This window comes from Panthera leo, chromosome B4 (genome assembly GCF_018350215.1).
Source record: "Panthera leo isolate Ple1 chromosome B4, P.leo_Ple1_pat1.1, whole genome shotgun sequence".
Taxonomy (NCBI): domain Eukaryota; kingdom Metazoa; phylum Chordata; class Mammalia; order Carnivora; family Felidae; genus Panthera; species Panthera leo.
Genome location: NC_056685.1, coordinates 87,616,384 through 87,640,499, shown reverse-complemented (window position 1 = coordinate 87,640,499; position 24,116 = coordinate 87,616,384). Strand labels below are relative to the sequence as shown.

Genomic DNA, 24,116 nt, shown 5'->3' with positions numbered 1-24,116 from the left:
ATGTTTTCTTGATACTGTCATTGCTCAAAATATTTTAGGTACTTTTCGTTAGAGCTGGCACACATATGAAAAAGCATTAATATCTAGCATACAGTGGGTGCCAATATGTGTTTCATGTGTGTATACTCAATGAGCTTTTTTGTATGGTAACACAGATTTGTTTTCATTTTTTTAATGTTTATTTTTGAGAGAGTGCAAGAAGGGGAGGCGCAGAGCGGGGGGGGGGGGGGGGGATATAGAATCTGAAGCAGGCCCCAGGCTCTGAGCTGTCAGCACAGAGGCCAACATGGGGCTCAAACCCATGAACTGTGAGATCCTAACCCGAGCTCAAGTCAGACGCTAACTGAATGAGTCACTCAGGCACCCCATGGTATGGTAAAATAGATTTCTAATGTAGGGATTTTTGTGGTAGAAAATTATGGGAACAAGCATGAGCTGTAATGTTGTATTTGTACCTTTGGTAATTCAGTGTTATTTTTATGACCAGATGAATAAAAGGGAAGTCATTATGAATAGTGTACTTTATCAAATAAAATCAAGGCCTGACTCAAAAGTCACCTCCTTGGTGAAGCCTCACTTATTTCCCAGGGGCTCATTTTTCTTTGCTTCTGTAACATTTGGCTGATCATGCTTTCTATCATATCACATACTGTGTCTTATTTATTTATACGTCTATTTCATTCACAACACCAAGAACTTCTAAGAGCACAGGCAGTCTTTTTCAATTCTATTACTAATGGCTAGAATACTGTTTGGTACCCAGAGACTCAGTGGATGTTTGTTGGATTAGCTAAATAAATTACCCCGATAAAAACAAGACAACTAGTTTAGCTGCTCTTAATTCCTTTGCCCTTTCTCTCTCCAACCCTAGATAAACCCAGTTACTTACTATATGAACCCAGTCATCTACTGTATGCACCATGTAGCTAAATACTGCTAGAGAAAATTTCAAGTGAATAAACCCACACTGTTCTAAATTGATCTCCAGACTGAAATGAGATTTCAATACTGCCAAGCAATCTTACTCTTTCATTCTTAGCAAATAACCTGGTCTCATATTTTTAGGATAATGAAAGTCAACACAAAATCTAGAAACTACTTATAAACAATCTTCTTTTCTCCTGTTGGCAACAGCAGTGTTTTTACTCCACTCAAATGTTACATTTTAAAGCTTAGTCTTGGGACCTCTTTTTCATAGATGCCCTCATTTAGATGCAACTATACCTGATATTAAATATCATCTATAAGCAGCCATATTTCCATTGCTAACCTAAGCCTCTGGTCTGTATTCCTTGTTAGAATATCTATCTGCCTATAATGTATCTAACTTGGGATGTTTCATGGTTGTCACAAACTGAATATGCCTAAAAAAATTAACTCATATTCTTCTCCCTACCCGAAATTTGCTCCTGCTACTGTGCCCCTCCTCCCATCACTCCAATTTCGTTAAATGGCTATAATTATGATGCACAAGCCAGTACCTAGAGACAAACGTGACTTTCTTCACTTTTCATTAACTCGAGTTCCTTCTACATATCAAACATTGTTCTAGGTAACAGAAGTACAGCAGTGACTCCTGTGTTCATGGAGGATGTATGTGAGAGAGAGGTAGGAGGAGGTAGACAGATATTTGGGGCTATAGCAGTGACTAAAACAAAGGCCCTGAGCTCATGGAGTGTGTGTGTGTGTGTGTGTGTGTGTGTGTGTGTGTGTGTGTGTGTGTGAAGTAGGCAAAGGCAGACAGACAAAAAACCCAAATATGTAGAGAGCATATGAGGTGGTCATGGCTGATGTATGGAATGTGGAGAGGGTGGTTACTACTGCATATAAAGTGAGTGTGAAGGTTCTGACTGATAATAAGAGACTTAAGGAAGAGAGAGAACAAGGATATAAGTATCTGGAGGAAGAAATTCCAGGGCTAGGAAATTCTAAGTTCAGAGATCCTGAGGCATGAACATTCTTGGCATCACAAGACTAGGGCTAATAAGGATGGAGAAAAGGGAACATGGAAGAAAGTGGAAGGAAATAAGATAGCATGCAGCCAGTATCATACAGCGCCTTGTATCTGTTTTAAGAACTTCACCTTGGTTGAGTGAAATACGAAAGCATTTAGTATTACACACAAGGAGTAATGGAAATGCCTTAGGTTTGAACAGGATAGCTTTGGCTGCTCTTTTGAGAAAAGGTCATGGGGATGAAGAATGTAAGCAGATAAATCAGCTAGGAGATAACTGCAATAAATCAGATGAAATTACGGTAGCCTAAGAATCTTTAATGCTTTCATAATACATTAAAATCCAAATTCCCCCTACATGATCTGGCTTTGCCTACTTCTTCAGACTCATTTTATACCACTCCCGTTCAAATATTATTCCACAGGTTACTACTCATCTTTTGGCTCCTCAAACTTGCCTGTCCTAGAGGCTTTGCACACGTTACTGCTCTCCATCTAACTTCAACTCTCACCTAATTCACACCTAATTCATGAGTTCTTTGGTCATAACTCAAATGTTACTTATGGACAGTATGACACCCAGATCAAGCAGGTATTCTCCAAGTTCTTGTTATTTTCTCAGAGCACCCCATTTTTCTTCTTCATGCTGCTTATCAGAATTCATGATTTATTTAATGTTTATCTTCTCTACTAGACTATGCTCCATGGAAACAAATACAGTTTTGTTCACAATGTTACAATTAGTCCCTACGAAAGGAACTTAGTAGGCCCTCAATAAATATGTGCTGAGTAAATGAATGGATGAATTCATAAATATATTTGATTAAAAAGAATTACCCAGCTTGATCACCTACAATATTCTGAAGATAATGTTCTGAAAAACTTCAGGTTTTTGAAAATCAACTTCATCATCAAAGAAGAGAAATATCAATGATATTAAGAAAAAGGAAAGCAATTCCAAAAGGAGTTTTTAAAATGTTCTGAACACTCTGCCAAATGAGTAAATGTGTATATAATCTCCTACAAAACTATTTTGATCTGTACAAAAGTAACACTACTTTTGGGGGACCATCTTGTATTAAGGGGACCATATACTTGGCCTAGATAAAAAACATTTTTAATGGCTGTACAATATGTATACTTAAGGCCACTGAACTGTACATTAAAATGATTAAAATAGTAAATTTTATGTTATGTATACCTGACCACAATTAAGTATTTTTATGCATTTCTTACAAGTTGATTAGTATAATTTTGACAGATACATTATCTCAGAATGTTTGGAATAACAACTGAGTTTTAACTCACTTATTAACTTGTTCTAGACAAATCACTTAAACTTTCCTTGCCTCAATTTTTTCATCAGTGAAATAAGGATACCTTATGCCCTGACAGACCTCTGTGAAGAGGAAATTAAGAAAGTGACAATGATATAAAAACCTGCACTCTGCAAAGAAGGGTACTGTTTTCAGAGGCTGCAGGTTCTTTACTGGGCTGTTAATTTTTAATATGAGTTTAGGGAAATGAGTAATTTATTTCAAATATTATTATTAAGTAATGGTTTTCAGTAACCAACTCACTGACCCTCTCCCTGCCCCATATAGCATAGTTTACAAATCACTGTTAAGAATTTATTGATATTACTTAGCAACTGGTTTCCATATATGTATACACTACTAAAGGAATATGTAACTAAGCAATTATTTGTAAAGTGACTAATGAAGTGGTTCATGAGCAATAAGCATACTCACAAACTATTTCTACGCAAAAACTAAAATAGAAAGGTGATTTTAAGATAAAGGACATTAAAAAGAAAAAGAGTCCAGAAGATTAGGGAGGTTTTAGTAATAAATATAGCACAGCTTCAGTTGACCAGTTTATATGTATACATTAAAACAAATAGACAAAACATAACAAAACAAGCCCTTAAGAGGGATTTAGAGGGGATCTAGTGTGCCTTTCCTTTTCTTAAGGCTCTATCAGTCCAATATCCTGTATTTTCTAGTGACACTATTCCATAATAGCAATTTAGAATTTAGACTATAAGCCTGACACATTTTAGAATCTTCCAACTATAAAGTGTTGAATATTAGTGTATATTTAATAAAGGAGGAAATAGATCTTAGAAAACATTCTGCCATCAAGAAAATCAACTGTTTGATTTTTAGGTGATAGAAGTAAATCTGGAACCACTTCCACTTTGTTTTTTTTTTTTTTGGTTTTTATTTTTAGAAGGGAGGAAAGTTGTAGTTATTGTTATAAATTATAGATTGACATTTCTTACATTTTCCTTTGATTACAAATAAACATCCTTTTTAAAAAAATGTTTATTTTTGAGAGAGTGAGTGAGCGAGCAGGAGGGGCAGAGAGAGAAAGAGAGAGAGAATCTCAAGCAGGCTCCGTGCTGTCAGCATGAAGCCTGACGTGGGTCTCAAACTCATGAACTGAGAGATCATGACCTGAGCCAAAATCAAGAGTTAGACGCTCAACTGAGCCACCCAGGCACCCCATAAATACCTTTTTTTTTTTTTTTTTTAGTTTATTTCGAGAGAAAGAGAGCACGAGCATGAGCGGATTAGGATCAGAGAGATGAGACAGAGACTCCCAAGTAGGCTCTGTGCTGTCAGGACATAGCCGGAACAGGGGCTCGATTTCACAAACTGAGACCATCACCTGAGCCAAAATCAAGAATTGGATGCTTAACTGACTGAGCCACCCAGGTGCCCCTACAAATAAACATCCTTACAACAATTATTAAAATCATTACAAGAAGGGCACCTGGCTGGCTCACTCCATGGAGCATGTGGACCTTGAAACTGGGATTGTGAGCTTGAGCCCCATGTTGGGTATAGAGATTACTTAAAAATTAAAAAAAAAAAAAAAAAAATCAATACAAGATATTTTAGTCTGATTGTATTAACCACTGCTACAAGGTGTGATCACTGTAAGTAATCCTTCCTAGTGAGTATATGTAAATTGGTGTTGATCTTTTTATAGCCAGAATAATGTAGAAACAATTCTGTATTAGAATCAGGTGTAATTATTTACAACTCCTTGAAATCATCCCTCTATTTCTCCACAATCTATACTTAATGTCATTTCCTATTATAGAATTAGGGGCAGATAAAACATTTAAGTCTATATTAATTCAGAAGTTGAAGCATTAATCCTAGAGAAATTTGTATTTTCATTCAGAAAATGTGAAGAGCAGACAAATAAGTTTGATTGCTTCAGTATCTGATTTTAAGAAAGGCATCTTTTCTTAAGGAATCTACTCCCGCAATCATTGTTGCTAGCTAACTCGGATGTAAATTAAAAACTAAAAAAAAATTTTTTTAAATTTTAAGAAGGCATGTTTTCATGACAAAAAAATCACTATGAGCCAAGTTACACAGGTTCAAGTCATTCTTTTAAAGATACCATTTCTCCCCCAGTCATGAAAACTATATTCTTACAGAACTATGCTATATATATTCTTCCCCCAAATAAAATGCCTGACAAATCAGGTTTTCCTTTTCCAACCCCTTCTCTTTTTTTTTCTCCAAGTTTATTTATTTTTTAAGTTTATTTATTCTGAGAGAGAGAACGTGCAAACAGGGGAGGGGCTGAGCGAGAGAATTCCAAGCAGGCTCTGTGCTAACAGCGGGAACTCAAACTCACGAACCGTGACATCATGACCCGAACTGAAATCAAGAGTCAGACACTTAACTGACTGAGCCACCCGGGTGCATCCTCCTTTCTCTTTCTGAAAGAAGGGGTGACTTCTCTCTTACCCTAGCTCAAACAAAGAGAAAAGTAAAAACATTGGTATCTGTGTTGAGAAAGTGAATGGTTCTAATATAAGTAAGGTCATTTCCATTTTACATCAAAATGGAAAGAAGACCCAAGTGAGCTGCCATTTGATAGATGATTCAACATATTTTTGATGATAGTGCCATGTAATTTTTGGCACATAATATGGGAGGAACTCAAATAACTGATTTTAATTTCCTGTATTAGATACGTCAAGTACAGCATAGCGAATACAGTTAATAATTTTGTAATAACTTTGCATGGTGACAGACGATTATTTTGTAACATATACAAATATCAAATCATTATGTAGTACACATGAAACTAACATAATATTGTATGCCATTTATCATTTTTTAAAAATCTGCCCTATGAAGAAATATTTGAATTTTTAGCTATATTCTCTGATTATTAGAATAAGTCATTTCCTCAAGATCCTCAACTGTTTTTAAAAAAAAAAATTTTTTAACGTTTTATTTATTTTTGAGACAGAGAGAGACAGAGCATGAACAGGGGAGGGTCAGCGAGAGGGAGACACAGAATCTGAAACAGGCTCTAGGCTCTGAGCTGTCAGCACAGAGCCCGACGCGGGGCTCGAACTCACAGACCGCGAGATCATGACCTGAGCCGAAGTCGGCCGCCCAACCGACTGAGCCACCCAGGCGCCCCTCAACTGTTTTTTTTTTAAATTCTTATGTCTCAGGGGTTAAATGATTCTTTTTTTGATGAAAACCATTTCATTTATTTAACTATAAATTTGGCTAAACAAAATTAGCTTCATGTTAAACCAGGCTTCTAAGAATTGGTGTTCCAATTAATGCAAAAAGAATGTCTCAGGGTGAGAGAAGAACAGCATTATACTTCATCATATGCAAAGCTATAAAGTACTACAACACAAAAATAATACCTTCAGTAATATCTTTTCCACTGTTTCACGGTATTATAGGATTTTAGTTTCTTAAAAAAATGTTATTTCTGTGTATTACTCATTCTGTTTATTTGAAAAATAAACTTTAAGCTTTCTATTTAACATTCTTCTGAATTTATTGAATAGATTTTTTCCTAATCCAACAGATAATAATAATAATAATGATAAAAAAGTTGACTTTAAAAATGCTTGGAATCACAACTGATTTTACACTATATGACAGAACAGACCCTCGATTATTTTTTTTTCAATGACTTCCTACAGTAAGGAGCCCTATTACTTCCAAGTAAAGAGTTTGAAAACAACCATCTTACGCCATGCTGCCTTCCAGTGGAAAAGACCATATCACTTCCCTGCTTCAAATCCATCTGAAGAGTTGCTTCTTCCAGGAAGCCAATCATGAGCCTCCTAGGCCTTGACAATGAAAAAGACAAGGGTTGGAGTGCTCCTGAATCTACTCAACTGATGCTAATTAAAATTACCTCCAATAATGCAAACTTTTATAACTAAACATTCTCTTAAAGATTTAGGACATTAGAAAACTATTTTGCTAACTTATTTGTACCACTGGGACATGGTGGTATATGCCTACAATCATAACTACTGAGGAGGCTGAGGCCAGGGATAACCTGATCTCAAGAATTTTGAGCTCTCTGAAGACTAAATATGCACAAAGAGTTCTTCATTATTATATTCCTTGCCTATCAGTTTGTGTAGGGAGAGTTAAACACAGTTCAGAAATGGAGCAGATGATAAATACCATTATTACAATAATACTGAGTGAAAAATAATTTAAAAATATAATTAATTCTTTCTTCATTCACTAGGTTCAACCCAAGTGGAATAAGACTTGTAGGAAAGGGGAATAAATACAGGGGTTATTGAAGGTAGACTTTTTTCCAGAGTCACTCTGCTTAGCTCCCTGAATTGAAAGAAAAAAAAAAGAAGATAAAATATTAACCTAATGCCTACTCATTTATGATGTGCCAGTCACTATTCTAAGAGCTTTATATTCAACTCATTTAATCCTCATGAAATTCCTAAGATACAGGTACTATTATTTTCCCCATGAGAAAAATGAGTTGTGGAAATAATGTAAACAGGGCAACACAGCTAATAAATAGGAGAGACCTATTTTCAATCCAGACAGTGAAACTCTATAGTCTGTGCTCCTAATCTATATTATTAGTTTTTAATGTGTTCTTTTCTTTTTTTCTTGCTATAATATAGTTTTTAGACTGTTCCTTAGAGTCTTAGAATCCCATGAAAATGCTTCTGGGGCCATTAAGAAAAGAAAGTAAGAGAAAGCAGATGGGACTCCACATCCTTTACCCAAAACAACTTCACTGCATCTGTTTAAAAAGAGGATAGAATTAAACTTTTCATAGTAATAATTAAAAAAAAAAAAAGATTTTCATAATGAAATACAGAAAGTGTGAAAATCAAATTATCTAGACTATAATCTTCATGAGGTCAGGATTTATGTCCAAAAGTATCTCACATGTTTGATATTCAATAAATATTAACTTAAGAAATTAGAACTATATGGCAGTACTACTATCAAAAAAATTTAATATTCATTCATACCATTACATCAGACAAAATCTTGAATACCAATATAATTAAATAACACTAATAATATTAAATTCATAATAAGATTGGTGCCACTTAGTTTTTAATCATAAGAAGCCAAAAGATTTCATTACCTCAAGGCTACTGATAGCTTAATAAGCATAATCCATTCTCACATAGAAAAAAAAAAAAGGTACGCTTTCCACTCACATTTTTTAAAATATATCAGTAATTATACTGCCTGAGATACTAAAATGTCTATGCATTTTTTAGGATTGGTAAATATAAGAAGTTACATTGAAATTCAAATTATCAGGAGAAATATTGGAATATTTCTGAAGCTCATGAATTGTCTTCAACTTCACAGGTATTACAAGAAAACTGGAAAATAAGGATAATTGAGGAAATAGTATCTAAAAAAAATATTTAAAAAAATCTACTCTATTAGTTATCTTTTACCCCTTTCATCTGTAGACCTAACAACTTACATACATGTTCATGAAACAGGGATAAAGGCTACCAACATTTTGTATTCCCTTTAATGGTGAGTTTTCAGGTTGAGAGTGGACATCTAACCAATCAAAAATCACAAAAGCTTTAAGAAAATGAAACTAGTATTAGCTTTTCTAACTGTGGATTTAGATTAAAAGTCAAAAGTAGCAAAAATAAAAACTCATCTTTTTCTCTTACCCAAACTGATGTAGAGATTTTTATTTTAGAGAAAATACAATTTCCAGCCAAGACACAGACATGAAATAATATCCACTGCTTAAAAATTTTAAATCCCTTAAGTTTTCATCAAAAGTTTTTCTTATTTTATGACTAGTACAAGAAAGTAACAAACTATCACCCTAACAAACCTCACCCTCATGAATCTAATTTCAACTGAAATGAAACATGTGAAGGCGATATAACATTAAGAGACGGTCAGCAATAGACCTACCAACTTATTGTAATAACACTGCTTTAAAGTGAGGCAAAAACTAATAGAAGTTTCTGATACCTTAAACATATACAAGAAAGTTCAACAAATGCCAAATTCAGCTCAACATAAGTGATTAGAAGATTTAATTTTAATACTCATTTTTGAGAAATTATAACCATCTGGAAACAAAACACTAAAGACTATATCAAAGGCAGAGGTAATTAGAATGTAATAATCCCTTCAAAGGAACTCAGTTTGAATGAAAGCCAGAGCTTTCTCTGAATGATTAGCATGAACATGAACTCGTTCTCTTCTGAGAGACTCAAATTTTTTAGTGCCTATAGTGTTAAAATTATTTTCTTAATCCTTATGAGAAAGCATCAGGATTGGTTTTCTACACTAGATTAAAAAGAAAACAAAAAAAATTTCTCAAGTTTTCATCAAGTGTCTAGAACCAAAATAATTTTGGCAGTGCAAGGATAGGAGTTATACAAAAATTATGACCTGGTGACACAAGAACAGGGTTTTCTGGTACTGATGAAACCACCATTTATATAAAACATTTTCCAGAGATGGTATTAAAGATGATGTTCAGAGGTCAGGTAGAGTAGTCCAACAGATACCCAAATAAAATGAGAACCTGTCTGGCCTGTTCCTGTCTCTGTAAGCTCAGCACCCACACACTTTATCTAAATAGCTGTCAGGATAATAATATGTTTTGACTTGTTCTCAGATGATGTTCCCATTCTCCTCTCCCAGAAAAATAAAGGTAAATGTTTTAAAAAATTGCTTATTTAGTGCTAGGATCCCAGAAAAATAATTTTGAATAAAAAAATTCACATTAAAGTATAAGTAATATTACTCATCAAAGAGGGTTTAGGAAGAGTTTATTAACCTTACACAGTATATGCTTGAACAGAAAGGCTATTTCCTGAGTGGCTCAACTCTAAACCAAGAAATCAGAAATTAAGCATATTTATGTCCTCTATGCACTTCTAAAAGATTTCCAATTCCTTTTCTAGAGAATTATGACAATTAAGTTCTAATTTTCCAAGAATGCTGCAAAGGCAATGGTTAATTTAGGAGACAAATTGATTAATGCCAAAGTACAAAAGGATTTATTTAGAAATTTGGGTGGTTAAGAGTCATATACTATTCTTAGTGAAAAAGAATTGTAATAATGTCCTTAATTAATCCATACTCTATATGTAATCTATATCTTTGTAGGATGACACGTGGGCATAGGAGATTTACTATTAAAATATGAATAGAGAACAAAAAATTCATATTTAAAAATAAAATTTCAGAATTTGCAAAACAAAAACAAAAAACACCCCAAAACAAAGGACCAAAAGAAAAAAAAAAAAAAAAAGGTTAAAATTGAAATATCAAAAATAGTATACCATTATTTTGGGCTTTTTGAAATACAGAATTTTATCAAAGGGGAATGAAACAACCAGCTCTAATTTTATAAACAGTGATATATTAAAAAATATATAGATTATTGTCATTACTTCAAAGTCGATCAAAGACATAAATATTTAACAAGTTGGAAGAGGATATAGACAGAGCAGGAAGAAAAGGGGAGTTCCATGGAGAGACAAAGGGAAAAAAGGGGCAGTGATCAATTATATCCCCAAAATTAAAAGATCTTTAAGGGAAAGTGATTTGTTAAAATATGTATGCAAAAGGAGGTTCACAGAATTTTCTCATTAAAAAAAATCTTAATTTCATATTAAGTTAAAAAAAAAAAGATTTAAAAATAAATTTATTTAGAGTTAGAGGACTGGTGACCATAAAAGATTCATTCTCTAACATTCCCACAGATGTCCAAAAAACGCATGAAATTTCTACTGAATATGTAAAGGAGAGATCTCATGTGGTGTTTTTCTTTCTTTCTTTTTTTTTAAGAGTCTAGGTTTTCTGTTTGAAATTATATTTTTGCATGAAGTGATAGTTAATCTTCCACCATGTGGTAATCAGTCATATGCCACCTAATTGAGGAACATGATAATGATACTAGCACTAGAATGAGTGACTCAAATATACATGCTTAAATCTTCCACGAAAACAGAAACTTTCAAAACATATATAATACTTATGTTTTGATATGTAAAAGTTTACTCTTCTTTTATTGCTGATTTCCATGAAACACATGAGTTTCACTTTGGAAAGGACCTACCTGAATAGCTGAGTTCATGAAACACGTATTTCCCAAGTTACTTAGGCCGCAGAGGCCTGGCTGTTCATTGTTTCTGCCAGGTTCTGAATAATCATAGTTCTTATAAGCAGTATATGATGGGAGACAATAATTTGAATTTTTCACACTGGAAGAAAACAAAGAATATTTTTCATAATGCAGCTGATTATAATATAGTTATATGAACACAGTACTTTAAACTTGGGATAGGTGGTCAGTCATTAAATTCTTTATAAAAAAAATTAACTCAGGTACTTTTAAAGATATGAATCTAAATCAAAAGAACCCCTCTAATCAAGATACATCCCATCAACAAAATCACTGCACACTATGCCACACCAACCAATACAAACCACTGTTATATCTTTCTACCCTTGATTAGCCGGAGCAGCTCCACAGCTTGCTCCATTCTTCATTGCTCCATCAAATTTAAAACATTCAGATTTTAAACACCACCCACAGCAATAAATCATCTCATTTATGTCCCTTTTACATCCTGCTACTGTAATTGAATGAGAACAGTAGAAACAGGAGTTGTGCTTTAGTTACAGGTGAGAGAAGAGATTTCCAAGGCCTCTGTGACATCACTGGTCTGATGCACTGAAGATTCTATTTACAGTTTCTATGCTAGGCCAGCTAAATCTAGTATTCAAATGCAGAAAAAAGCCTGGGCTGATCAAGGCTGCAAAATGAAATGATTCTACGCAAGTACATTCCAGTATTATTTGCCTTTTCTTTCTTCTGGCTTGTTAGAATGATGTAGTTTATTCAACTAGATGAATATAACCTTAGGATAATTTGGACTATCAGTAGAATAAATATTAATCTTAAAAACAAAGAGCCAAGTCATCTTCAACGTTAGGGAACCAGGGTAATTTTAGAAAGAACTAAGGAAAGTCAATCAATAAGTTAAATTGTCCTCTTTCTTTTTACATGTAATAAAAAATAATTCTGTGGAAAAGGATAGATTCTTAATTTTTAATAGGTTATTTTATAAAATATTTATAATGGACACTTTAGATTATTATTCAAAAGCATACTTTCAACCATAATTTTTTTTATTCATTAGAACAAACCTGAATGAGAATCAAGGTCATTGCTAAAAGCAAATGATGATTCAAATAAAAGAATACAGTGTTACAAATAAACATGATGAATCAGTAAACCTGACAATCCCAATTGGCTACACTTTATTCCTGGTATTCTTTTTTAAAAATAATTTTTACTTAAGATTTCAAATACTTTCTATTGTAGCTTCTATATTCTCACTTTTCTATTATAACACTTTAAGTGAACTATACTACTACCTGTTTTAACAAACCCTTTAGTAAAGACACACACACACACACACACACAAGCTAAACAGTTTAAACAAAAGTACCTCAACCAAAAACTAAACATACGATGCTAACCAACTAATACTTTTGCATTTTTAAGAGCATATCCCCCCCCACCAAATAAAAAGACTAACTCCAAGACTCAAAAAAGCAATATATCCTAAGATTAAAACAAAACAAAACAAAACAAAAAAAGAGGGCCCAAAGAAATGCAACCTTGATTAATTCAAATTCAGAATTTCTAGACTTACAACTATATTTACTTGTTTTAAACTAAAAAAAAGTATAAAACAAAAAACAAGCATCTTTTGGTTTTGTCAGATCACTAGCCTTATGATTCATATTTTATATGCCCAATAACTAATAAAGTACAAGACACCTATTAGCAATTCTTCAGTCAGTGACTGGTGATTGGATTATCAAATCTAACTTCTTCAAGGACATGTAACAAAAAGCTAAATTCTGTTTTTCTGTTAGTCCTATAAGTAGTGCTAAAAATCAAGGTCTCTACATACAAAAATGAAAGGTCTATATTTTCTATACATTCTACATGTTCCAGATATAAAACTATAATAGAATTTGAGCAGAGTATATAGGGAAAGTATGCTCAAATGCATGCTCATGCTTAGACGTGCGTGCGTGCATACACACACACACACACACACACACACACACACACGAAAAGACTAAAAACACATTTACATGCATCTTCCTTAAGTATATATTCAGATATCTATCTCTGCCCACAAGTAACGTGAATGGATGCTGGAAGCTCTCCATCCCTGTGGCAACAGGATGGAATTTGCTAGGATAGGGATTTTTATTTACTGAGAAATGAACAAAAAACTTACTTGCAGAACAATTTTTTAGTTTTGTCTTAAAAAAATTTTTTTTTAACGTTTACTTTTGAGAGAGCGAGAGAGAGTGAGAGAGAGACAGAGTGTGAGAAGGAGAGGGGCAGAGACAGAGAGAAAGAGAAAGAGAGAGAGAGAGAGAGAGAGAGAGAGAGACACACACAGAATCCAAAGCAGGCTCCAGGCTCTGAGATGTCAGCACAGAGCCCGATGCCGGGCTCGAACCCACAAACCAGGGGATCATGACCTGAGCTGAAGTCGGATGCTTAACCACTGAGCCACCCAGGCACCCCTTTTGTTTTGTCATTTAAAATTTGAATCCTTAAAGGATATCTACATTTTAGACTAAGTGACAGGATAAGTATAATTCTTGCTCAAAAACTGAAACAGTCTAGATGCTCAATGATAGTAATGAAAAGTGATAAATTTAAAATATGTTAATACTATATAGATTAGCCAGTTATAATCCACATGTTATGTGCTTTGTGAATCAAATATTAAAGTCATGGAAAATACCAAAACTAGCAGTTCTTAAACACTTCAACAAAGTCCTGGAAACCTAGGCCTAAAGATAGCCTCTGTTATCTTTCATGACTATTTTTTTCCTAGAGATTGTAAACTAATCCTTATCCTCTAAGGCTATGCTATTTTGCAAAAATAAATATGCCTGTAATCTTAATGGGAATTTTAGTACTTACTATATTATATAAATTCTGTATTATAAATTTATCACCCTAAATGAAGACACTGAAAAAAGTAAGTTGTTTTTTGGTAAAAGTGAGCTCTATCTATACAAATTTAAGATTGACTTTTCAATTAGCATTTACACTTGACACTATGAGCATTAAAAATCTATAATTTAATCCTCATAAGTACAATGATACCTATTTTGCAGTTAATGAACGATGCTTTCCAGAAGTAACTTGTAAAGAGCCATATGGCTGGCTAGCTCTGGCAGTCTCCAAAATCAAGTTCTTTTTCACAGTTTAATCTCTTACAGGGAGTCATTTCCATTTCAAATAAAAGAGCTTTAAATGAATTAACATAAAAATAGAAATGTGCTCTGATGTGGAATGCCACGAGTTGGAACACACACATTAAAAAGATTTTTTTAAAGGCAGTATTTTATCATGGCAAATGCAGCAAGACAGAAAAATGCAGTGAACAGAAAGAAACTGGTGTATATTAAAAATGTACTTAAATTATAATCGAGGCAAAACCAAATACTGTATGTACGATCAGGCAAAATTACTACATCAGGGTGAACAACTGATTCTTCATAATATTAGTCTTTAGTAAAAGCTTTATTAAATTTATATGAAATAGTTCCAAGTATACTTTGTTACTATCTTTATGACCAATGTCCTTATTTCTGGTAGTGAAAAATTTTATCTTAGTAATGTATCCATTTAATTCAAATCTTGAAACTGTAGATAGTTTCATATAAACTTGTAAGTCATAACTACTGATTTTCATACATACTTTGTTCTTGTAGAATATCTCCATATACTTGAAGTTTCAAAAATGCAATTTATCTAAAAAATGTCATTAGCCTTTTTACATACTTTTAATTAAATAAAGCATGCTATTTCCATATGAAGCCTTAAGCCACTACTTATTTCTACAAGCTGAATGGGAAGAAATTTTATGTGAAATAATTTAGATAATTATGACGATATTAATTTAAATTCAAATATTAATTTAAAATAATCAAAATACTAAGTCAAATTAATGTAAAACATTTTTTTCCATTTTATAAATTTTGTTCCACCTAAGAAAAGTAAACTTGACTTTTAAGCGTGTGGTGGTAACTCATTAGCTATTTGCTATAAAAATTTCCTAATATGAAGGACTATTTTAGTGTCTAAATTAAACAACTATAAATACCTAAAAATATAACCTATCCATGGGAGGAGAATCATTAGTTAATCATATTTTAAACTTAAGAAAATCCTCCAATTCCTCTCAGTATCTTCTGCAGTTAGAGGTTTTAAGATCCGATTGTAACATCATATTTTTACTACAGGAGGGAGATAAGACAAAAACAGAGACTCACCAGACCACATATACTAATAAGACGACTCCAGTCAAAAGGTCAAAATACAGTCTATGCTCAATACAGTCTACATACAATGTTAAAAGTCTCTCCAAAGAATAACTATAAACACATTATACCTGGAACTGCTTCTTTTACAGTAAATGTGTGAGCATCTCCAACTGGTAGAAATACAAGAAGTACTTTATCTCCTATGAAAAAATTACTTTGATGAATTTAATTAAAAGATACCATATAAAATAATACAAACCAGATTATAAGGGTATTCCCTTTCACTTTTTTGCCTGTGGACATACATTTTTAAACAGAAAAGAGCATACTAAACTGCAATACTGGATATTCATAGAGTCTCTGATATTTCACTATTACAATACAATGTTATTACACTATGGTACGTGTCTTTTTATAAACTACTAAAGGGGATGAATGTTTTAAATCTTGATACTCCAACCACTCCTTGCAAGAATAAGTATAATTACTTAATGCTTCCCAGTGAGACTGAGATGGAAAGAAGTGGATGGAGTTTTTTATGGTTTTCATTTGCACATTTCTAGTTAGTTGTGAATTTGAATATTTAAATGTTTATATATTTTACTTTATCTTATTTAATGTCTATTGATTTTTGAGTGAGTGAGTGAGAGAGAGAGAGAGAGAGAGAGAGAGAGAGAGAGAGAATGAATGAGAATGAGCAGGGGATGGGCAGAGAGAGAGGGAGACACAATCTGAAGCAGGCTCTAGGCTCTGAGCTGTCAGCACAGAGCTGGATGTGGGGCTCGAACTCACCAGCAGTGAGACGAACTGAGCTCAAATCGGACGCTCAACCAACTGAGCCACCCAGGCACCTCTAAATGTTTATATATTTTAATTATTTTCCTTTTATTGCCAGCTGCATCATTGCCCAGTTTTCTACTTGTCTTAGAAAATTTCTCACTGATCTTTACAGCTTTGATATATTAAGAATATTTATCCTCTGCTATTTGTAGCAAGTATTTTTGCCATTTATTTGCCTTTCATTTTTTATATGCTTAACAATTTAAGTCAATTTAATATAAAGTTTTACAAAGAAATTCTCAATCGTGATCCAATTTTCCAAACAACATTTCCTGGATAATCTGCCCATTCCCCATTAGTCTACAATGTTTTCTGATCACATTAAATTCTTTTATGTATAAAGGGCTGTTTCTGGACTGTCTTTTCTATTTCATTGATTTGTAGATGTTATTCTTGGGTCACTACTATGCTGCTTGAAACCTTGTATCTTTATAACAGGTTGTCATTATTTAGTAGGGTTAATCCTTTCTCATTTTCCTTTCCAAAATTACTTTGGGTATTCTTACACATTTATAATCTAGATGTACATTAAAATCTTTTTGTCAAGCCCTCTCCCCACCTTAAATATGAATTTTAAGGTCAAATGAATTTAACCTATAAATTCATTTAATGATGTTATTTTAAATATTATTTCACAAATAGCCTATTCTTTTCAAATTAATTCTTTGGGAAACCAGATGCCCTTTATGAACTGGCCAAACAATGCAAATATTTAACTACATAAATACAGTCAACCTAAAAAATAAACGACAATGTAATGTATATATTCAAAAAATAAAACAAGGATAAAATTGTCTAGATTAAAGGTTTTCCCCTAATTTGACTGAATCACAAACAATAAAAGGTTTCTTTTTATCCTTTTCTAGAAAGCAGAAACCAAGCCAGTTTTCAAGGTAATACACTCATGTCAGATGTTATAGTGAAGTCCAAGTGATTTTTAACCTTTTTTCTTATGGCCATACAACACACACTTTCACGCAACTCTTACAAATTCCAAGATTGTGAATATTATTCATGATGGGGCAAAGGAATTGTTTCTCTAAACTTTTTAAAGAAAAAGTGATTGCCTGTTGATGAACGTGAAAATCTGTGTATGCTTTCCAGGTGAGAATCACTGATACACACTTTTAAAAAATACTACATATTGTAGGTCAGTGACATCTGAAATCTACACTTCCTAAAAAATCGAGTTCTAACAGACTTCTATATAAATTTCAATAATTAGCGTTTAAAATGTAAAATTATGAAAGTACTTTATTTCTCTTTTTGTGAATTACTATAGTGTATGTATTAAGGAAGTTTATAACTGTGCTTTCTTTCTTGTAAAGTTACTCCTAGAAGAAGTGATCCGTAATTTAAAAAAAAAATCAATTTTAGTGCATTAAGACTTTATCCTAAATTTTAGATACAAGAGATTTTTTGCAACCACAATAGGGCGATCGATTAAACAAAGAGTTTTTAAGATTCAGTGCTTACTTTCTGTTGTTGATGTTGTTATAATTATTTGACAGAGATGAAGGAGAGATCTTTGGTAAAGCTGAAAAATTGGATGCACCTGGGGACCTTTAAAAATATGAAAATGTTAAATTAGATAAAAAATGCTGAATTTTGAAATTAATTATGAAATAAAGAAAAGACAGATGACAATGTATGTAGTAAATGAATGCTGGAAAACAGATTCATGAGCAAAATCACTGTATATCCTTTGTTTTTCTATTTCCTATGTACTCTTTCATATAAAAAATAATGGTACAAAAGGGAACTATTTTCAAAAGAAATTTACCAAATTAAATATACAACTTGATATTTATTATTCCTATATATCTATTGACTCAGTACACCCATTTCTGAGTTCAAGTAACCATTTTTAATATTTTACAATCAATAATTTCATTAAATGAGTAGAATTAAAATATCAGTTTTTTAAAGGAAGCACATAAAAGCAATCCAATTTGTGTCCCAGTGGGTACCATGGCATTCTAATTATACACAACAATGATACAGATATCTGAGAATTTAACAATTCTTTAACATCTAAGGCAATAGGGACAGAATAGCATAAAAGAATTCAAAACTAAATCCCAAGAAGTAATTTTTGGCCAAAGTTATCTCTGCAAAAACTGAAAGAACATACATCTGACTATATATTACACACCTCATTAATTCAGAATCTTTTTGGAGAAATCTCAATTACTAATGGCTTTTAATCAACCAATATTCTTTAAAGGCATAACTTATAATCACAAATCCATTACATAGGAATGATTACTTTCTTAAAGATTTAATTTCCCTTGTAATTTTGTTAATAATTTTATTTTATGAGGTAACATCTAGTCTATGAGCTGTAAAAAGCTAACTTTCAGTTCAGCATCTCAGTCATCATAAATTCTAAATTAGTGAGGTCCAAAGTGAGTAGTTTTAAAAAATTATTTTATTTCCTTTACTTAGGTGCTAATGAACAATGAAATGGTCAATGGGCAGGAAAGTATATCTACAGAATCTGTTTGAAGTCTATAAATTTTAGGTGATTTGGATTTCACCTAATCTATATACTTGCAACATATTTTGGAGAATAAATTTTGGGCAAAAAAATGTCTTACACACAAAAATTTCATTTATCTTTTGAGGTTTTGTATATTATGAAATCTTGGTAAAGATTTTTTTCTCATTTTAAAGGTGCTTCTTTTTGTTGATACAGGTTGTATATAGGTAGATTACATTAAGTGAGACTTCTATTTAGAAGCCTTTCTGACAGAAGATCTTACAAGATATTATTTTACCGTGCTTAAGTTAAAAACATAGAACACAATCAGCCAAGTTTTAATATAAAAGAGAGAACACATCTAAAATGTTATTTAATATTTTAAGGTACTAGTTTTTAAATATTAATAGAAATATAGAAGTATCCTGGCATTTTTGCTTTCATGTTAAGAATGCTAAATTAGCTAAGTAAAAAAAACCCCCGAGTTTATTAGAGATTGAGTTATAATGAATTAAAGGAAGTTAATTTTTCAAAATGTGATCCATTTACTGCATTTTAGTTTAATTCACTTCAATTTTTCAGAAACACAGAAATAAACTGAAATGTTCTCTTAAATTTTACTTGCAATAAAATTTTTGAAAATAAAGACTCATTACTGTGTCCAATAAAGTGGCTGAGGCACATATTTTTTTTTCCTTTTTCTGCCCATCTCTCCCCTTTTTTATTATTCATTAGCAACTCTATCCAAGGATAATACTAGAAGTTTCTATGAAATTCACTGAAACACTCAAAACATTTATTAAGTGACTACTATAAGCCTTGCTCTTGGTAAATACTAGGAATACAAGGAGAGACACAGTTCTTGACCTCAAATAGCTCACAATCTAATGGGAGAAAAAGACACATAAGCAAAGTAACTATAACATAGTGCAAGTCCTGTCACAAATTTCAAAATTATAACAAAATATAAAATTTTGTGGGTAGTAAAATGAAGTGATTCAAAATGATGTGCAGAGTTGGAGGGACAGGTAGAAACTGGACGTGAGAGTCCTCCAGTAGAAAGAACAGCACATGCAAATGTATGGGACTGTAGAAACCATGATGTGCTTAGGGAAGTATCAATAAATTCAGTTTGGCTTAAAGAACAGGAAGCAGGTAGTGACAGGAACAGAAGTTAATAAGGTAGGCATGATAATAAAAGACTTTTATATTCTATGAAGGAATTTATTTTATTTCATTATGCTGGGCATGTTAAAAGTTTGGAAGAATGTGTATCTACACAATCAGATTTGTATTTTAGATAGCTAATTCATGAGAAAAAGAAAGAAGACTGAGAGATCATTTAGGAAAGCAGAGGTGATTAATAAAATTAATAAAGAATGGGGCTAAGACTATTGAGTGGGCAAGGGCAACATGTCTTGGATGTTTAGGAAGTGGTTCTCAATGGACCCTTAGAGGGTCGCACAATTCTTTCAGAGTGTACATCTATGAAGTCAAAACTATTTTCATAATAACTTCAAGGTGCTATTTAAGTGTTATTTGACCTTTTTCATGGGTGGATATTTGCAATGATAGCGCAAAAACAATGGTGGTGAAACTGCTGACACCTTAGCATGAGTTAAGGCAGCAGCACCAAATTATAGAGTCATTGTATTCTTCACTGCCCCTTGCAGTAGAAAATGGTCATTTTCACTTAAGAATATCCATGTTGAAAAAATAGAAAATACTGATTTTATTAAATCTTGACCCTTAAATACACTTCTTTTTACTATTATGCGACCAACTGGAAAGTCTGCAGAAAGCACAAAGGTTCTATACTGAAGTAACATGGTTGTCATGAAGAAAAAGACTTGCATAATTATTTGAATTTCAAGCAGAACTAGCAACTCTTTTCACAGCAACATTCTTTCACATAAAAGGCTATATGGTAGAACATCTTCTCAAAAATAAATGAAGGGAGCCTATCACTTCAAGGAAAACAAAGTATTTGTTGCCAATGATAACGTTCAAGTGATCATATAAAAAACAGAATTTTGTAAAACTTGACTTTGCCACCATGAGGCTTGACAGCTTCCCACTACTTGTAAGATTGGTAACGTTTTAACAAATGTGATTTAAAAATATTGTAGAATGAAATATGTCATTAATTTGGACGGTCTGCATAACTCAATTAGTATTTTCCAACTACATCAAGTTACACATGATATATATTTCTTAAGTTTATGTATTTATTTAGAGAGAGAGGAGAGAGAGAGATCATAAGCAGGGGAGGGATGGGGGGAGAGGGGGAGAGGGGGAGAGGGGGAGAGGGGGAGAGAAAGAGAGAGAGACGGGGGGACAGAGAGAGAGAATCCTAAACAGGCTCCACAATGTCAGCACAGAGTCAAATGTAGGGCTTGATCTCATGAATTGTGACATCATCACCTGAGCCTCAGATGCTTAACTGACTGAGCCACCCAGGCGCCCCTACACATGATAGATTTTTAAAATAACAGTATAAAAAGTTCACTGATAAGATTTCAGTTTCAGATTCCACATTCCGATTAAACTTTGATCATTAAACTACCACTGGTTGAGTTCAGATGTGGTAGCAATTATTTGAAATATTTCTCTCTGTTCTACCTATCTGTGTGAGGCTCAGTATTCTCTATGTACTTCAACCCAAACAATGTATCACAATAAACTGAATGCAGAAGCACACAGAATTTAGCTGTCCTCTATTCAGATATTAAATAAATTTGCAAAAATGTAAAACAATTCCACTCTTCTCAGTACAATTTTTTTGTTTTGAAAGTTATTTTTCATAAAAATATTACTTATGTAAAGATACAATAGTTTAGTATTATTTTTAAATAAATATTTAAAAATTTATTTTTTATTTCTAACCCATATAAAAGAAGTTCTTTGGGTCCTTAATAATTTTTAAGAATGTAAAGGGGTATTAAGATCAAAATATCTGATTTAGGAGGTAGAATGTGCAAGACTGCTAACTAATTAGGTGAAAAGATTGAAGTTGAAGGAGGAATTCAAGATGGCTCTGAGATGGTACCTGAAGTAGGGAATACAGGACATGGATATAGATTAGGTTGAGGGAATGGGGGAAGGTGGGGTAAAAAAGATTGTAGGTGAATCTTATATGGCAAAACCTATACCACATTTAGAAAAAGTCTGGAATTCAGAAGAGAGCTCTAGGCTAGAAATACAGAATGGGATGTTCGTGTGGGTTTGAGCTGAGGGACAGAATTAGCGTAGTCTATCCACTGATTTTGAGAATCTATTATGGTACGAAAGGAGGGATCATCTGATGGAAATTTGTGAAGTATCAATGCATTGAAGTTGTGAGCAGAGCTGCTGCATATAGACAATGAAGCTGTACATTGCACAATTCCAAGGAGGTCCTTTCACAGAGAGATTACAATGTGGAAAATGACCAAAAACTGTGCAGTACACAACCCACACAAGCAAACATGGCAGTCATGGAAAGGAAGAGCACCAGCCAGCCAGAGAATTGGTTAGAAAAAGTGAAAACACTCTTGAATCATAGACTCAAATTAAGAGAATTTCTTTAGGAGATAGTTAACAAAAAGAAGTATTACAGAAAGGTCAAATAAGATGAAACAAATGAGAAAAAGTCAAATGAGAACTTTGTTATACTCTTAAATGAGTGGCAAGGAATAATTAAGTACTACCTTTAAAAAATTTTTTTTAGGGGCGCCTGGGTGGCTCAGTCGGTTAAGCGTCCGACTTCAGCTCAGGTCATGAGCTCACGGTCCATGAGTTCGAGCCCCGCATCAGGCTCTGTGCTGACAGCTCGGAGCCTGGAGCCTGCTTCTGATTCTGTGTCTCCCTCTCTCTCTCTGACCTCCCCCATTCATGTTCTGTCTCTCTCTGTCTCAAAAATAAATAAAAGTTAAAAAAAAAAAAACTAAAAAAAAAATTTTTTTTTTTAATGTTTATTTATTTTTGAGAGGAAAGAGAGAGAGACAGCATGAGCGGGGGGGGGGGGGGGGGGGCAGAGAGAAAGAGGAAGACACAGAATCAGAAGCAGGCTCCAGGCTCTGAGCTGTCAGCACAGAGCCCAATGTGGGGCTCGAACTCACAGACCATGAGATTGTGACTGGAGCTGAAGTTGGATGCTTAACCGACTGAGCCACCCAGGCATCCCGTAAGTACTAGTTTTTTAAAGTTGACCAACAAAGGAAAAAAAAAATAAAGAATGGTATTTGGAGTAAGTTTACAGTTTTTGTTTTTATTTTTGTTTTTAAAGAAAGGATAGATTTATATTTATAGGCTGGGGGGAAGATGACACTGGAAAAGAAAGAAAAGAATGAATTACTGTTACTTCTTACTATACATGTCTGCAGAGGCAAGGGAAATAAAAGCAAAAATGGACTATTGGGACTTCATCAAGAAAAAAACTTCTGCACAGCGAAGGAAACAATCAACAAAAAAAGTAACTGACAGAATGGAAGATATTTGCAAATGACGCATAAGATAAAGGGTTAATATATAAAATCCATAAAGAACTTATCAAACTCAACACCACCAAAACAAATACTCCAGTTCAGAAATGGGCAAAAGACATGAACAGACACTTTTCCAAAGAAGACATCCAGATCGCTAACAGACACATGAAAAGATGCTCAACATCGCTCAACATCACTCATCATCAGGGAAATACAAATCAAAACCACAATGAGATACCACCTCATACCTGTCAGAATGGCTAAAATGAACAACTCAAGAAACAACAGATGTTGGTGAGGATTCAGAGAAAGGAGAACCCTTCTGCACTGTTGATGGACTGCAACTGGTGCAGCCACTCTGGAAAACAGTATGGAGAGTCCTCAAAAAATTAAAAACAGAGAGGCGCCTGGGTGGCTCAGTCAGTTAAGCATCCGACTTCGGCTCAGGTCATGATCTCACAGTTTGTGGGTTCGAGCTCTGCATTGGGCTCTATACTGACAGCTCAGAGCCTGGAGCCTACTTCGCATTCTGTGTCTCCCTCTCTCTCTACCCCACCCCTACTCTCACTTTGTCTCACTCTATCTCTCAAAAATAAATAAACGTAAAAAAAAAATTAAAAAATTAAAAATAGAGCTACCCTACAACCCAGCAATTGCACTACTAGGTATTTATCCAAAGGTTACAAAAATGCTGATTTGAAAGGGCACATGTGCCCTAA

At 33.4% G+C, this 24,116-nt stretch overlaps 1 protein-coding gene across 9 annotated transcripts in view; it reads right to left on the bottom strand.

Moving 5' to 3' along the window:
• The window catches only part of USP15 (ubiquitin specific peptidase 15), a 118,967-nt gene that overhangs the window by 31,000 nt on the left and 63,851 nt on the right, over positions 1 to 24,116 (bottom strand). For 5 of the 9 annotated variants that reach the window (XR_006204917.1, XR_006204920.1, XR_006204919.1 and 2 more), the window contains exons 7-8: positions 17,926 to 18,012; positions 11,354 to 11,498 (exon numbers count right to left, since the gene is read on the bottom strand). Coding sequence is in view for 4 of the 9 variants with exons in the window: in XM_042947038.1 (XP_042802972.1) it covers positions 11,354 to 11,498; positions 17,926 to 18,012 (232 nt within the window). In the remaining 5 variants the exon portion in view is untranslated. Of the gene's footprint in view, positions 1 to 6,988; positions 7,089 to 11,353; positions 11,499 to 11,743; positions 11,915 to 17,925; positions 18,013 to 24,116 lie in introns of those variants that run through there. The other 4 variants (XR_006204921.1, XM_042947041.1, XM_042947039.1 and 1 more) reach the window with 4 other exon arrangements.